General features: G+C 56.8%; 4 protein-coding genes across 4 annotated transcripts; all 4 read right to left on the reverse strand.

Annotated features, from left to right (window-relative positions):
• Positions 1-371: 371 nt before the first annotated feature.
• On the reverse strand, positions 372-2,302 carry B0I36DRAFT_314081 (putative sugar 1,4-lactone oxidase). Its single transcript, XM_046152707.1, has one exon. The coding sequence runs from the start codon at positions 2,200-2,202 to the stop codon at positions 616-618; it is 1,587 nt and encodes a 528-aa protein (XP_046016567.1). The 5' UTR covers positions 2,203-2,302; the 3' UTR covers positions 372-615.
• A 1,589-nt stretch (positions 2,303-3,891) lies between these two features.
• B0I36DRAFT_345559 (uncharacterized protein) lies at positions 3,892-5,311 on the reverse strand (the record flags this gene model as incomplete). The annotated part of the gene is made up of 2 exons (XM_046156370.1): positions 3,892-4,439; positions 5,263-5,311. The coding sequence occupies 2 exons, from the start codon at positions 5,309-5,311 to the stop codon at positions 3,892-3,894; spliced, it is 597 nt and encodes a 198-aa protein (XP_046016568.1).
• Positions 5,194-5,872, reverse strand: B0I36DRAFT_66369 (uncharacterized protein). Its single transcript, XM_046163179.1, has one exon. It carries the CDS (start codon positions 5,727-5,729, stop codon positions 5,313-5,315), a length of 417 nt encoding a protein of 138 aa, XP_046016569.1. The 5' UTR covers positions 5,730-5,872; the 3' UTR covers positions 5,194-5,312.
• Positions 5,873-12,976: 7,104 nt separating this feature from the next.
• B0I36DRAFT_314092 (uncharacterized protein) lies at positions 12,977-13,260 on the reverse strand. The gene has a single exon (XM_046152708.1). It carries the CDS (start codon positions 13,228-13,230, stop codon positions 13,048-13,050), a length of 183 nt encoding a protein of 60 aa, XP_046016570.1. The 5' UTR covers positions 13,231-13,260; the 3' UTR covers positions 12,977-13,047.
• Between the last annotated feature and the right edge of the window lie 1,318 nt (positions 13,261-14,578).

The raw sequence follows: 14,578 nt of genomic DNA on the forward strand, positions 1-14,578 counted from the left end.
CTGGGTGTGGGCACTGCGAGCAGCAAGTAGCACTCCTCTCCCTCTGTCTCTCTCTCTCTCTCTCTTGCCGCCGTTGCGCGGGAAGAAGAAGAAAGCCTTTTTCACAAAAGAGCACATGGAGCAAGCAAAGCACGAAGCCGAGGGGCGGGCACCCCAGGACACGTGGGAGAAATTTGATCTCGGGAAAAACTACCCTCAGGAAGCTAGAAGGAAACCCCAAGCCGAAGCACTCATTTAATCAGTGGTTCATGGATAAGTCAGTGGTTCATGGATAAGATCAACTGCTCTGACGAGGCATTGTTCTGCTTCTCAAACCGAGGCACGACAATTGTAGGCGGGATGCCCTCTCGTTCAAGACAAAACCTCGAGGCACGCGATTCAACAAATACTCTTTCGTTGCTTTTGAAGGTGATTTTACGATTTTGTGGTGGGGTGGCGCCATACCGCCGCCGCCGGCATGACACTGATGTCGATTGGCCAGAGCGGTTGGCTTTCTACATGTAGATGATACGCATCTCGCTTTTTCCAAGGCCAGGACTAATATCACAGCTGCTGGACAAGTTTGGCCCAAACCTCGCTTTTCCACTACAACCTTGGAAGGGCTTGCCATGGCTGTCAACGAGCTGCGCGCGTGATGGAGCTCTCGATCAGCACGCCCCCGTCCTCCATATCCTCGGTCCTGATCTCGACCTCCTCAAAGGGCAGCAGCGGCGTGCCGGCCGGCATGACGTGGTGCCGGTGCCAGGGCCCGACAAACATGCCGTCCGGGTCGACGCTCTCGCGGACCTTGCGCCACGTCTCGAGGTCTTCCCCGTACATCTGCTCAATCTCGGCGCTGTTCGAGTCAAAGTTCTTGGCCCAGTGCGGACGCCCGCCCATCTCGCGCATCAGCCACTCAAAGGCCTCGTAGTAGCGCGCCCGGCACGGCGGGTCGGTGTGGTAGGGCCGGTAGAGCGTCGCGTTGAGGTACAGCGTCGGCCCGTCCTCGCAGGTCGGGTCGAGGAGGGGCCGGCTGTTGGGCGCAATGTCCTTGGGATTGGAGGGCGAGGTGTTGGACACGCGGACTTCGACGGGCGCGTGCACGTAGAGGCCCTTGGCAGAGAAGGGGATGCCGTGCGGCACATAGTCCGGGTCCTTGGGTGTGAGGTGGTTCAGCCAGCTGCTCATGCGCCGGATGAACTCGGGGCCCTTTGCGAGGGGAATGGCCCACTCGTTGACAAACTGCGAGTAGAGGCAGTTCATGAGCAGGGCCTTGGTGCCCTGCTGGACGGCCTGCGACTTGGTGCCGTTGCGGAAGCCGTACTGCATGCCAAAGACGAACCACTCGACCCACGGCAGCACCCGCGGGAACCAGTGGCCAAGGTAGAGGAGGTTGTGGTAAACGTAGTAGCCCAGCTGGCGGTCGTAGTACGAGACGGGCGGGTCGTGGCGCGGCTCGTCCGTCTTGGAGGCCGACCAGGTGACAGCCCGGCGGGTATAGGGGAACCACCAGACCCGGACAAACTCTGCGTGCGTCCACAGGTCCTTGTCCCAGCGGTTGAACATGCTCAGGTCCGTGTCGACAACCTGCTGCCACCGCAGGGTATACGCCGGCACGGCGCGGAAGGTGACCTCGGTGATGATGCCGACGGCACCCAGGGACAGCAGGGCAGCCCGGAACAGCTCTGGGTCGTCCTCGGAGGAGCAGTACCGGGTGGTGCCGTTGGCCATGGTGACGCGCAGAGCGAGGATGTCCTCAGACACGAGGCCGTGGCGCAGGCTCGAGCCGTGGGTGCCGGTGGAGATGACGCCGGCGATGGACTGCTCGTTGATACTGCCGAGGTTGGGCATGGCGAGGCCCTGCTTGTCGAGCTCCTCGCACAGCTGGAAGAGGCGGATGCCCGACTGCATGATGACGACGTTGGTCTCCTTGTCGAGGGACAGGATGCGGTTGTAGCGGTCAAGGTTGACGAGCCAGGACGAGGTGCAGGTGAGCGAGCTCGGCGAGTGGCCGCTGCCCGTGGTGGTCACACGCCGGCGGCACTTGGCCGCGAGCCTCGTAACCTTCTCAATCTCGTCGAGCGACTCGGGCTGGATGTAGAGCTCCGGCCGTGAGGCAAACGTCTTGGCCCAGGTCCGGTGCAGGTGGTCCGGCTTCACCCGGAACGGCACATCGGGCTGCGGATCGCCGGCGACGGCGGCCGCCACGGTGGGATGCAACATACCGGCGGCGAGGACTGCTGAAGGGCGACACCGCGGGGTTGCCCGTGTAGTTGCGTGCTCGCAGCTGTCCAGAGAAAGATTGAGGGGAGAGAATGGCGTGGGCGAACCGGAAAGACAACCACACACATGCGGATCCTGATAACGCATTCGACGGGCCCGGCTCAGAATGGCATTTGCGTGCTTTCGGCAGGTGGGGCACCAGGAACAGCACGCACACCGCGCCGCTTATGTAATGCAGCGACAACGCATCAGAGCCTGAGTGGGCACTCTCTGCGTGCTAATCAGGCCTGTCATTGTAGTTGAGAGGGCACATCTGCAGATCTACTCTGCACGTACCAGCCAGCCTGGCAGTCGCTATAAGTGCACCGAGCACCATTGCAGTGCACAGGCTGGCTCTGTGTGCCGTCCTGTGCCGCCAGAACAGTCATGACGACTTAGACAAAGGCCCTCTGTCAAAAGCCAATTACAACCGAGCCCACTATTTGAATCGGCCACTACTGTGGGCTGCGGAAACTCCCGTGAGCTTCAGGCACTCTGGCAGACTGCCAACTCCACAGGGCCGTCGATCAGTAAGGCAGCTTGATGTTAGCCATTTCGCCTTGCAAGCCACCATCACTTCCGCTGTTGTACGGCAGATCAGGCCACGTGCCCGCACGGCGCCACAGAGGTCGACGCCAGATCAGACGCTCGATTCTTCGCCGAAAGACAACAACATATTTCACCGTCCTTGCCCACATCACCAGCCGCTGAGATCCTGGTTGGTCCAACACCCTCCGAGCTTGCGCGCACCCTAGCCAGCGAATCAGGGACCGTGTCTACGCAGCCTCGGCGGCAATCGAAGCATATTCGGGTATTTGACCCGGCCACTGACTGACGAGAGATTGTTGTTTAGCTGCAGTCAGCACGCAAAGTCCCCCACGATCACCACCTCGTGCACAGGTCATTGACGTAGGGCTCAGTATGTGCGGCGTGCATATTCTCCTAGGTAATCTTCGAGCTCCAAACTTGGGTATCATTAAAGATCAACAGAAAAGGCAAGCCGGGCCAAGGTAGCCAGTGCCGGGCAGCGAGTACCCGTGTCCCCCGCGTCCGAGACAAATTCGTGAAAGCAACGCCACCAATCAATAACATCCAGGCGCCGAGGTAGGTTGCAGAAAAAAGATAATACAAGTACTGGGTCGTCAAATGTCGTAACCAAGGAAATAAGTGATAGGACAGTCCATGCCAATCATCCAATCGTGGCAGCCAAAAGTCCATATCCGATACAAGCAGCCGCGAGGCTATTTTCGTCTTATGCCAGCCGTGAGGCTCCGTTCTTGTTGTGACTTTTCTTATCGGTTTTTCCCCGCTCCTGTGTTCATCTCGCTTCTCTTTTGCTCAACGTTGCTTTTCGTTTTTGATGCAATTGGTGAATCATGGCTCCGAGATCGTGATGTGGTCATCAAATGAGGTAGTGCCGCAGCGGAATGCAGCAGGAAACGCTCGTACACGTATGAAGAACCTTTGGCGATGAAACAACAGGCACGACATCCCGTTTCCGTAGGATTTGCCCTACCCTGCGATCGCACTGTCCGTGCCTTCCACCAGTGCTGCACACTATAGGACTAAAAAAAAATAGGTGTAAGATGTGAAACTTTGGTCGTATGGTTCCTTGTCAAGCTGACACGTGCACACATGGTGTGATGGTACCTAGTGATGGCGATGGCGGTGGCCAGAGGAGCCCCCTTCATGCCGGCTCGAGTGCCCGTGGCGATGTGAGTGAGAATGGCTGTGGTGTTCTCGTTCCCGGCGGGACGAGGTCTGTTCAAGATCCCGCTCCAAGCCTTCGACCCGGCGTCGCTGGCCCTTAACAATGTCTTTGATATGTGCGATACGGTCGAAGTCGACCTCGAGTTCGTCCATCTCAGCCATGATGTTCTGAAATCGCGCAATCTCGGCATCGGCGTTGTCAATGAGGTTTCCTGCGCGATCGTATTGCTGGAGAGTGACGATGGAGCTCTGCTCACTGAGGTACTCGATCCGCTGTTGGATTTGCTGCATCAATCGGTCGAGATGCCGTGAGAGTGCCGCAAGGCTTGAGCTGTCAAGGAGGAGCAGCCCTTGGGAGGATGCGCGGCTGGCGGCACGCGAGGACGACGAGTTGGCCTGTGCCTGGTGGAAGCGGAGCAGCTGCACCTCGTCGTCCGTCAAGCCCAACTGCGTATCGGGAACCGCGTTCGCCTCCGTTGACGGCATGCCTATGGCGCGCGGCGCGCGGCTCGCTCAGTTCGACTGGCAGGGCGTGCTACGCTCTATAGGAGCACTGCCAAAGGCGGGGTGCTGTATCGATTCGATCGCTCGTGGATAGCCCAGAAGCGGGTGGTGGCGAGGCCAGGAGAGGCGGCAATGGTGGACAGGCGGGTGGAGGGTATACGCGATGCTGTTTGTCCAAGCATCGGGTATGACGGCGCGCGCGGCCTCATTGTCTCGGGACGGCGGCGGCAGATGGGATCATTGTCTCTGAGGATCCAAAGCCTCGCGAACAGACAGCCGAGAAGAGCGCGTCGTGGGCTCGGCAGCAGTGGCTGGGGATCTGCCGTAGGGACAGCGGCGGGCTTGCAGCACGGATAAGCACGGGAGACAAGGTGTTGCTGTCGGAGAAACGCGAGCGGGAGGGCGCTGGGAGGCGGCGGCGGGTTTGCGAGATGCTGAGGCTGCTGCAAGTCACAATCGTCACGGAGAGCCCGTCCAGGGTTCCTGGCTCCCTCAGACGTCAGGGTGCAATGGCATCCACTCCTCTGCGCCGGGACTGGGATTGCTTGGGTTCGGGTGGGAAGAGGTTCTGGCGACGCGGGCTGAGGAGAAGCTGGAGCCGGCACGGCCCTGACCTGACCTGACCTGAGGCAAGAGCGAGTCGCAGCGCCCACACACCACCCACGGCGGTACCTTCCCCATCAATCAGTTGCGTTGCCGCCCACCTCGCCCGGCACGGTTCCATCTTCACACCCACCACATGCTACCCGCCGGGCAGCTCTCTCGCCCAAGCAACAACTCGGCCTTTTCTGCTCCTCTTTGTGTTACCCTCTTGTGCCTGCCCAGCAGCGAGCAGTGGCAGGCACGTGCGAGCCATTTCATGGCCCCGTCCTGCGACTTAAGCACAGCCACCTTGTCCACCTCCCGTCCCACGCAATAGAGCACAGCTCTGTGACGACCTCGACCAGCACAGCGCACGAGATATGCTTGTCCGGACCTCCTTCACAGCCAAAGTGACCCGGCAGCCCTAGACGTGCTCGTGGGGGCGTGGGCGGGCTCGCGCAATTGGGCGCCATCACGCCGGATAATGCTGCAACTGAGACAATCTGCGTGCTTGTGCTTCGTGCCGAGGGGATGTTCCCATGCAAGCAGGCGCCGCACCCAACAGTGTCACGTCTGGCAGGATGTCCGGTCCATGCTCCGGGGTCCTTATGCATGCCTCTACCCAGGCCACTGGGTAGGATGGAGCACACCAGACCAGGGTTCAAGCCCGCCCAGCCCCAGCAAACATTCATGGTCACGAGGCTCGCGATTTTCCAGAATGGCCATGGAAGCCCCGGCCGGCTCGCTGCAAACCATTCATTGCCCAGCGGCTCTCAAGCGGAAAGCGACCAGGGGCCTGTGGTTGAAAAAAGGTCTTTTGCCCTAACGACTTGGCTGGAAGCTGACGAAGGTACTGCTGCAGCCCGGTATAGTTACAGGTAGTGATCATCCGCTAACTGCTTGCCCTGGAGTATGCGGGTGCTTGTTCGAAGTGGGTCAGGATGGACAATGACACATTGTTCGAGCTATGCCAATGCTATTGTCTCACGATCTGTCTGATGCACCAGCAGTGGTGAGGCATTCCGTCCCGATCAGACAAATTTGGATCTGGAAAGTACCATCCTGTCTGGAGCAGCCGCAGATAGGTCAGCCAGGCACCGACCACTCTGAGCGACCACCAAGCCCAAGACCTTCAGACGCCTGTATGCTCGGCGGCAAATTGCCCGGCCCTCAGCTGGTGTTCAATGCTGCTGGCCCGATCCGCTCGATGAGATGATTCCGCTGCCAAAGCTAGCCGGGCTTTGGCACAGACCACTGTGACTGTCTTTGAGGTGGTACTCTGCGACGTTCCTGCCAACAAACAAAAAAGAGGTCATGCACGGCGGACGTCGTCTCGTAAACTCCCGAGACAGCTTGTTTCACCAACGCACGGCCGAACTCTATGTGCTTGGAGAAGCAGCCGCCCTGTGGTGAGACTGGCGTAGCAGTTGATCTTTCAGCTGCGCAGCACCACAACTCTGGAGCCCATTCTTCCAAAGCCTTCGAGGCTGCAAGAGAATATTGGGCTGAGACTGTCATACACCACATGCCTTATTGTGCCTGAGCAGCGTTCCACAGACGTCAGGCGGTTCGTGAGTGAGTCCTGTTCAACCAGCATTAGATGAAGGAGCTCAAGATTCTGCGTGGGGATCGGAAAGTCCCATTATTGATTGCAGACGCTGCTCCTAAACCAGAGTCCGCATGAAGATCGCTACGTGTCAACATTACTTGCATCAACCCGCTCTCGCTGCTTGGAAGGTTTGGTCCAGCCACTGCCTCTTGGTCGGGGTTTTCGGGGTGCAGCGTGAAGCAAAATCTGCAGACAGCGTGTGTCGTAATGTGGTCTCGCCCGCCGCAGACTCTGTCAACCAACTTCATCATGAGCCATGCCATGATTGAACATTATCTCAGTACATATCACTGGGGCACGAAGCTTCATGCGCAGGGCTCTGGCAGGTTCAGGACCAGGATAGTTAACATAGCAAAGGTGGCTGACACGTACAACTCAGTTGTATGTCAGTTTATGAGTTGCCCGCCGGCTAAACCGGATGAGAACAGCGCCAGTGGTCCGAGTCGGTGCCGTGCTTCGTGCTCAGTCCAACGTTCACCGCGGGTGCTCAGTTGGTCGCTGTGTTGCAACAATGGAGATTCCTTCTAGTGTGTCAAACAAGTTTGCAATACTTGCAGAGCGAAGAAGGTTCTCGTGCTGACGAAGCTCTGCAGAATAAGATTAAAACACGGTATGGTCTTCGAACAGAAGCATTAGGAGCCTTGCTTGGCAGTTGGGATGAGTCAATAAGCTAAACACAAGAAATGTCGTTCAGTCACGAGCGCTAAATGTTCGCCTCTCAAGTCGTTTTGTTTATCGCTTGTCATGTTCGCTCCGTGGCTCAATCTGGGACGTCCAGTAATTCGGCGAAGATATTCTCGTACGAGGAGCACACGAGGCTCTGGTCATTATTCCACAATTTATCCTCCAGAGCACGCGTCAGGTGCCAAAAGCCATGCACGCCCACCACAAGGGTGAAGCTGATGGATACAGAGCCAACTTCTCAAGAACTGCATTGCGGTGACTTGCACTCCGCCATATGGCATATGAGCTGGATATCCAGTAAACCATCTCAGGTCAATGCTACTTCTGCTATCCAAAGAGATCTGACTAGACACTCCGCATCTTTGGTGAATGACGCAAGTTCGATTGAATAGGTAGCCATTGTCTTGGAATAGGAGAAATGAACTAATCACGACGCAGTTGACGGATCTCGTGCTTCCACAGTTGCCACTGTAAACTGGCATGTGTAGTAATGATCACAGCATGGCGAAAATGTCTCTACCAATAGCTACAGCTACGCATATCCTTAGCATTAACGGCGATCATCAAATACGCAGAATTGACGCGTCTGCACTCTTCAGCAGTCGCACGAGCCTCTAATATCGGAACAGCTTGTTCAGACGGCCTACTGTCATTAACTTGGCTAAGTCAGTGGGATGCCACAGACCAAGGCAAGACAGCCATCGCTGCAATTTCAGCTAAATGCCTCGCGAGTGAGCGCACTCGGCCTCGAAGCCCACGATTCGACTCTCGATCCAAACCGTCAGCATTCGCCCTTCTTACCGCGAGACCTTATCCGCAGCTTGCAGCATATATCTCAATCCCGGTCCTAGAATAGGCGATGAAGTCAAAGCGTGTCTCGCACTCGAACGTTTGGGGCCGTCACATCACCAGACAGGTGTCATGCAATCCCTTCTCAAGACCCCGTTTACACGGCGTACTTGTCGCAGGATTGAAGACTCCTCCGGCTGTAGCTTATTAGTTACTCGACAAAAAGAAGACCCTGTCTCTTCCGAACCCTTCACTACCACCACCTTGGACGACCTCGCCCCCGATCATGGCCCGCCATCATCTGCGCCCGCTCCCACAATGCAGTTTCCCCATCCACGAAAGTAGTCCATCGGGGAAGTTCACGCCTGTATCCCAAACTTTAGGCATATCCAGTACAATAGAAGACACTCAATACCGACGTGGCAATGTACAAGGCAATCAGCGTGAGCCTGGCTTTCAGACTGGCCGAACGCCACCCCGCTGATGCCGGCCAAGACGGTCAAACACTACCAGGGAAAATGTTCCTCGCTGCTCGACGACGACCTTTTCTAGGCGGTGTTTGTCAGAAGTCCCCAAGACGGTAGATGAAGTATTGTATTTCCGTGTTGCTACGACATCTAATGGCTAAAAGTAAGAAACGTTGCTTGAGTATATCACACGCCGCACAAAAGAAGTGATTTCCTGTGGCGGATTACTGCTTCCAATTTCTCGATCGTCCGCCTGCTGGACACATCCCGACCCTATGAAAAGATCAGGGTTTAGGGAACACAAAGACTACGGCGAGATGAGAAGCATTTACGCCTGCATCTATATTTTTAAGCCAACAAGCCAGCCAGCGAGAAGTCATGAGGCACGCAAAGCAAAAAGCTCAGGGACATGGCAGAGAGACACGGGGTTGCCACCGAATCAGGAACATCGGGATCAACATCCCAAAGGCTCGTTCGCCTGCACGGCCTGTTAGCATCGGTCAGGAACAGCTTCTCCGCCATCCTCGACATTCATCAGCAACAATTATTCTTCTGTATGACACGGGTATATCCGAAGGCGAACGCAATCCCCGCTCCCCGTTGTCCTCGGCTGAACACGACACTGAACGGCCGCCGTCTCGAGTCAACACATGTCAAGATCCTTAGCCTCTCTCTCAGCCCTGCTTCAGTCACTCGCCCACAATGAGTGAGGCCATTGGGCGATGGGACCAAGGAGATTGCCGGTGTTGCCGTAGGGCTGCCTGCCTGTCCGCATGCCACCCTGCCTGCTTGAACAGTAACAACAAGAGCCAGTGAGTGAGTCACCAGAATACCTTTCCACCACGCAAGGTACCACCTCCCCACAGCATCAGCCCGACGTCCGTCCACACGAACACGGCCAACTCCGAGAAAAAAAAGAAGGCCCATCTCAAGCTCGCAAGGACGCATGAAAAACAGCCGACGACTAAAAGGAAAACCCACTTTATTCAAGGCCCACCAAATCTACCGGTACTTGCGTGCGTGTGTGTATGTGTGTGTATGACGCCGCGCGCACGACCTCGAAAGCAGCATAAGAACTGCTAATCTTGTCCGCCCAGCTTTGATTCTTCTAGAAGGCCGCTAGAACAGAAGTTCCCCGGACCGTGCCCGCCGCGCCGCCCCCTTCGGCGGCCGGGCAAGGGAACACTGGGTCCAAGCCAACACACACCTCTGGCGGAGACTCCGCGTGCGTACACACAGACATATCTTTGAATGTCACTTAATGTACTAAAGGTAGCCTGGTCTCCTTTGCCAGTTTGCCGGTAGAGGGGGGAGGGGTGCGTGCGAAAAGTGGTCAAGTCGAGCGGGAAGGGGACGGAGTCGGGTGCTTCAAAGGGCCGGGCGTGGGCGTGTGGGCAAGCAGCATTGCGCATGATAGCGCCTGGAGAGGGGGCCGTGCAAGCGGCAATGAGAGCGCCAGCGCGGCGGCAAGGCGATGTTTAGAAAGTGGTCATCTCGTCCCGACGACGACGACGACGACGACAGCACATCTTCTGAGCTGCCCCCCAAGGCGGCGTGCGTCTAACAAGGTACATACACAAAGAAAGCAGACATTCCACATAGCCGCGGCAGCCGCTCTCATCTGGAAATGGAAGCACCCGCACAGAGAGCGTGGGAAGCGGTGACCATTCTATAGTATAGCACTTAGCGTAAGTAGCACCTCGGCGGAGTTACAGCTCTCATTAGCACGACACCGCCATTTTGATTGCTTCGCTCCCCAACCAAAATGGCACGCTGACTGATGCCGGGGGACCCTCTAAAGCTGCTGCCGCAACCGCAGCTGCATTGCCGCCCTTGTCCGGCCGGGCGTGTGGTAACGACCATCATAACACATCGAGGTCCATGCTCGGAGCTGTGCTCCTCTTGCTCCTTGTCTTCCTCGTCCACTGGTTCCAGATGTGGAAAGCATAACGGTGAGGGAACAACGAACCGCGGTTCCATAAAATCAGAAACGATGGGTTCGGGTTTCTCCTTCTTCTCCTTCTTCTTCTGCGCGCGAACGGACCGCACGCGCGGCGTAGATCATTGCGCTTCTCTCCACAAACAAGCGGTGTCACTTGGGCATTCCTTTCTTTGCTCGTCCATAAAAGGGGGGGGGGGGGGTTGGTGCGAGCATCTAGCACCGGCCGACGCTCAGCTATATGCTTTACTACATATAAATAAATACTTAGTGTAACTATGTACAATGACCGTGCGCAAAAGGGAGGCTTGTTCAAGTTGCTATGGGCGGCCAAGTCTCTCTCTCTCTCTCTCTCTCTCTCGCTGTAAACACTTGAAGTAGCGTAGCGTCCAAAGGCGCGCGCGTACACACGGACACCGCGCTAGAAGCTTTCGAAGCCGCCGCCGCCGCCCATCATGGCTTTCAAGAGATGCCTTTCCTTTCCCACACCGCAACAGCGCGCGCGCTCTGACCTCGCCCCTCGTCCCAGAGGGAAGGGGGCGCGAGCGTAAAAGGCGGTAGCCGCTGCCCACACACCGTGATTTTCGGCGAAGCATTTTTGGTTGGGGGCTGGGCTGGGGGACCCCATTTGTGGGTTGAGATTCTAGCGTTAGGGGGCCTACGCTACGCACGCACGCACGCACGGGAGAAGAAGACCCTGATATTCTTCATGACGTCCCAGCTGAGCTGCTAGTGCGATGACTGCAGCAGGTGCGTAACGGGGCCACAGGAATTAGCCATGTACTGTACGCAGTACAGTCATGGGGGGCGTAGGTGCTAAAGTAGGTAAGGGTGCAGACACGAGATGTGCGTGTCCAGTATTACTACGTAATTTGAATTTCGCGGACATGTATGGCAATTTCGCACCTATACCAGGGCCGCATATATATATATGGTAATAATTCCAACAAGCCGGGACGGACTCCTGACAAATCGCGCAGCCTGCTCACCCGCCCGTGTGAACATACAGTAGCCAGCCAGCCAGTTCGGCCAGCTGCCCCTAGTTACCCAAGGTAAGCGTAGGCAAAGTGGACCAGGGACCCGGATCAGGGGGGGGGAACCCGAATGATCTGCAGACCAGGCGGATCTCGCAGAGGCCATGCATAACTGCGGAGCTAACCGGCCGATCATGCGTGCCTAAATGCACTGCAGCCCGGGGGGGCCGTGCCATGCCATGCCATGCCCACGGCTATTTGTTAGCGCGCTGCAGAACAAGTCACATGTGACGGCCGGGCACCATCAGCACCCGGGGCTAAGATTGGAAGGGGACGCCTGGCCAACGGCGATCCGAGCAGGAGGTCCTTGATCCCGACGTCACCTGAATGGTTGACCTCCAAGCCTGAGGAATGCCATCCCAGCTTCAGATCACCACACCCCTGCCCAGACAGTGTTCGTTCCAAAGGCCACCACAAAACCGTCTGAAGATCTGGAACCATTGCCAGTTGGGGCAGGGGCACCTTTTCGGTCGCCTCTCGAGTCTCGATTTCCGGACACGGTGGTTTGTCTCGGTTTCCCGCACAAGCGGCGCGCAGTCCCGCCTCGACATGTCCGGCGATGGGCTTGATGCTCAATCGACCCCAGGGCATACGACGACGACAACGAAGCGGTTTGACGCTGGTCGCTTAACGGTGGGACCCTTGTCTACCTTTCAAGGGGTAGTTGGCAAAGTTTCTTGACCAGCGAGCTCAAACACACCGTTGCAGAACTACGTACGCACGTAGCCAGCTAAAAAGCCTCCTCCGCCCCATCAGCGGTCCGAGGCCCAATACAGGAATGCGCGCCCGCGCCCACCCGTCGTCCAGCCGCGCTATTAGCTTGATCGACCTGCAGCGTTGGCGTGAGCTTGCAGGTGGTGCTAAGAGTTGTGTAGCGTCGCTTGATTGCTCTGAGAGTATGTATATCTATACCCTTGTTGATGCTGACGCTCCCACTCACCGCCGGGACAAAGGTGTACACCAGAGGCCACAGGCGCGGAACGTCCCACGGCGCCTCTTGAGCCTAAATCTTGTCCAGGTCAACGTATGTGGCAGGAATTGCGGAGTGGCGTGAGTGATTATTGCCAATCAATGGACGCTTTCCAGCTGCCATCATTGAGATTTGGCTTCCACATCTGGAGGTTTCAACGTCGAACTTTTTGTCTCACCCAGCAGCTTTTGTCATGGCCGTGATGTGGTGCAAGGCGAGTTGGGCGCCACGAGACCCCATTTTTGCGCAGAGCTTCCCGCCACAGAGACGTGGCGCACGTGGTGTCTCTTGCCTCTGCATGTCTCTCTGCATGCATCAACAATGCCAGCATGGCAAGACTCTGGCCCAGAGCTTGATCCGCAAGAGCACCACTGTGGACAGTGTTGGACGCGGGATTTCCACCTAAAGGCTACAGCGATATCGCGGCTGGGAACTATGTTCTCATTTGTCTCCATATGGGTTTTGTGGAATCCGTTGCGTTGCCTGCAGCGGGACGAGCGCAACACCTCCGGGGCCCGTTACGCCGGTGTTACATGGGTTGGCGTCGATCCCGACTCGGCTGCCGCCCACGGCAGATGCTTGAGCAGAACCATGTGTTGACGACTCAGACTTGACCGTCTCGGTGCCGTCACTCGAGCTTTGGTTCTGGCGCGCCATGGCACGCTATTGAGGATCTGCACACCCGCACGTGGCATGCGCATGTCTTGCTACAGGAAAGGGGCCAGATTGTCTTAGACCAGCGTAAGGCCACAACGGTGGTCTCACGGAGTTGACCACACTGCCCGTAGTGTCTTACTTTTTTTTTTTTTTTTTTTTTTTTTTTTTTGCTTTGCCATATGGAAACCGTTGTGCGGATTTTAGAGCATGGACTTGCTGCCCACAAGTTGCCAGAAACCCAAGCGTTCTGCAGGGCGAGAGAATACGTGATCGCAAGGGATCCAGACGTCTCGTGACTCTGGTACAACAAAGTCCGAACTACTACACGATACGTGGCATTGACGTAGTGTGGCGCCCGTGCGTAGGGAGGATCCGACTAGGGGGAATTGGCGCCGCCATGCCCACAGCCGTGACTGCCTGTTCAGTAATGTGCTTTAGGCTTGGAATGCTTGGATTGCTTGTCGAGCAATGATGAAGAATATTGCCTTCGGCTCGAGCTGACGAAGTCGGACGCCGAAGTGGGCCGCCACTCTCTGGTCTGGTGTTTTTGTGGTGTCTGTGGTGCGCTGTGGAATGCGGACGCGATCTGCATAACCGCGAGGGTCTCAAAGCCAAGCCGGTAGTTGTACCTGCTGGTTGGCTGCATCAGGAAAACGGGCCAGCTTGCACGTGGCTAACTGCAGGTCTTGGTTTAGTGAACAACCACTTCCGACGTATCATTTCCACTGTGTGAATCGTACCATTCGTTGGAGTGTCTTGGAACATAAGTTCCATGAGTTGTCTCACATTGTGCAGAAATAACCCGCTGCAGTGGCCTTTACGTTTGGCGCCGTGCATAGCGATCCGACCGCACCGAGAAGGGAACACACAATCGCCAGTCCTGACTGACGTCTGTGACGAAGACTTGCAGTCGGATGAATACTCGGCTTGGCCTCTGCGACGCGGGACTTGCCCCATGCCATGTCAGTTTCTACGCCACTTGCATAGATACCTGCCCATCGCTCTTGAGGCGACTGCTGCGACGAGTAATTGTAGCTGCCTGCCCAAGCTTCATGTGCGGAGTGCGTACCCGGCCGGCTCGCACTTCAAGGACACATGGCTGAAGAGATTGAGGTCTCACCATCTGTGGACACCCTTAAGATGCGGACGAGGACAGCCTGTGCTGGTGATTTATCCGCAATGCTAAGCGACGTTTCGGAAGAAAAAAGCTATGGCGCAGTTTGAGGTTCACGCGCGGGCGACGTACTAGTTTCCCTGTCCGTCGTCATCCGGCATTCTGGGACAGACACCCCGTGGCCCGAAGGGGGGATCTTCGACAAGGCAGGGACTCCGCTCTCGGGATATTCCACGGGCCCAGGCAGCTCGTGCACGTTGCTGAGACAGCCACCAACG

Source organism: Microdochium trichocladiopsis (genome assembly GCF_020744255.1).
Source record: "Microdochium trichocladiopsis strain MPI-CAGE-CH-0230 chromosome Unknown B0I36scaffold_2, whole genome shotgun sequence".
NCBI classification, from domain to species: domain Eukaryota; kingdom Fungi; phylum Ascomycota; class Sordariomycetes; order Xylariales; family Microdochiaceae; genus Microdochium; species Microdochium trichocladiopsis.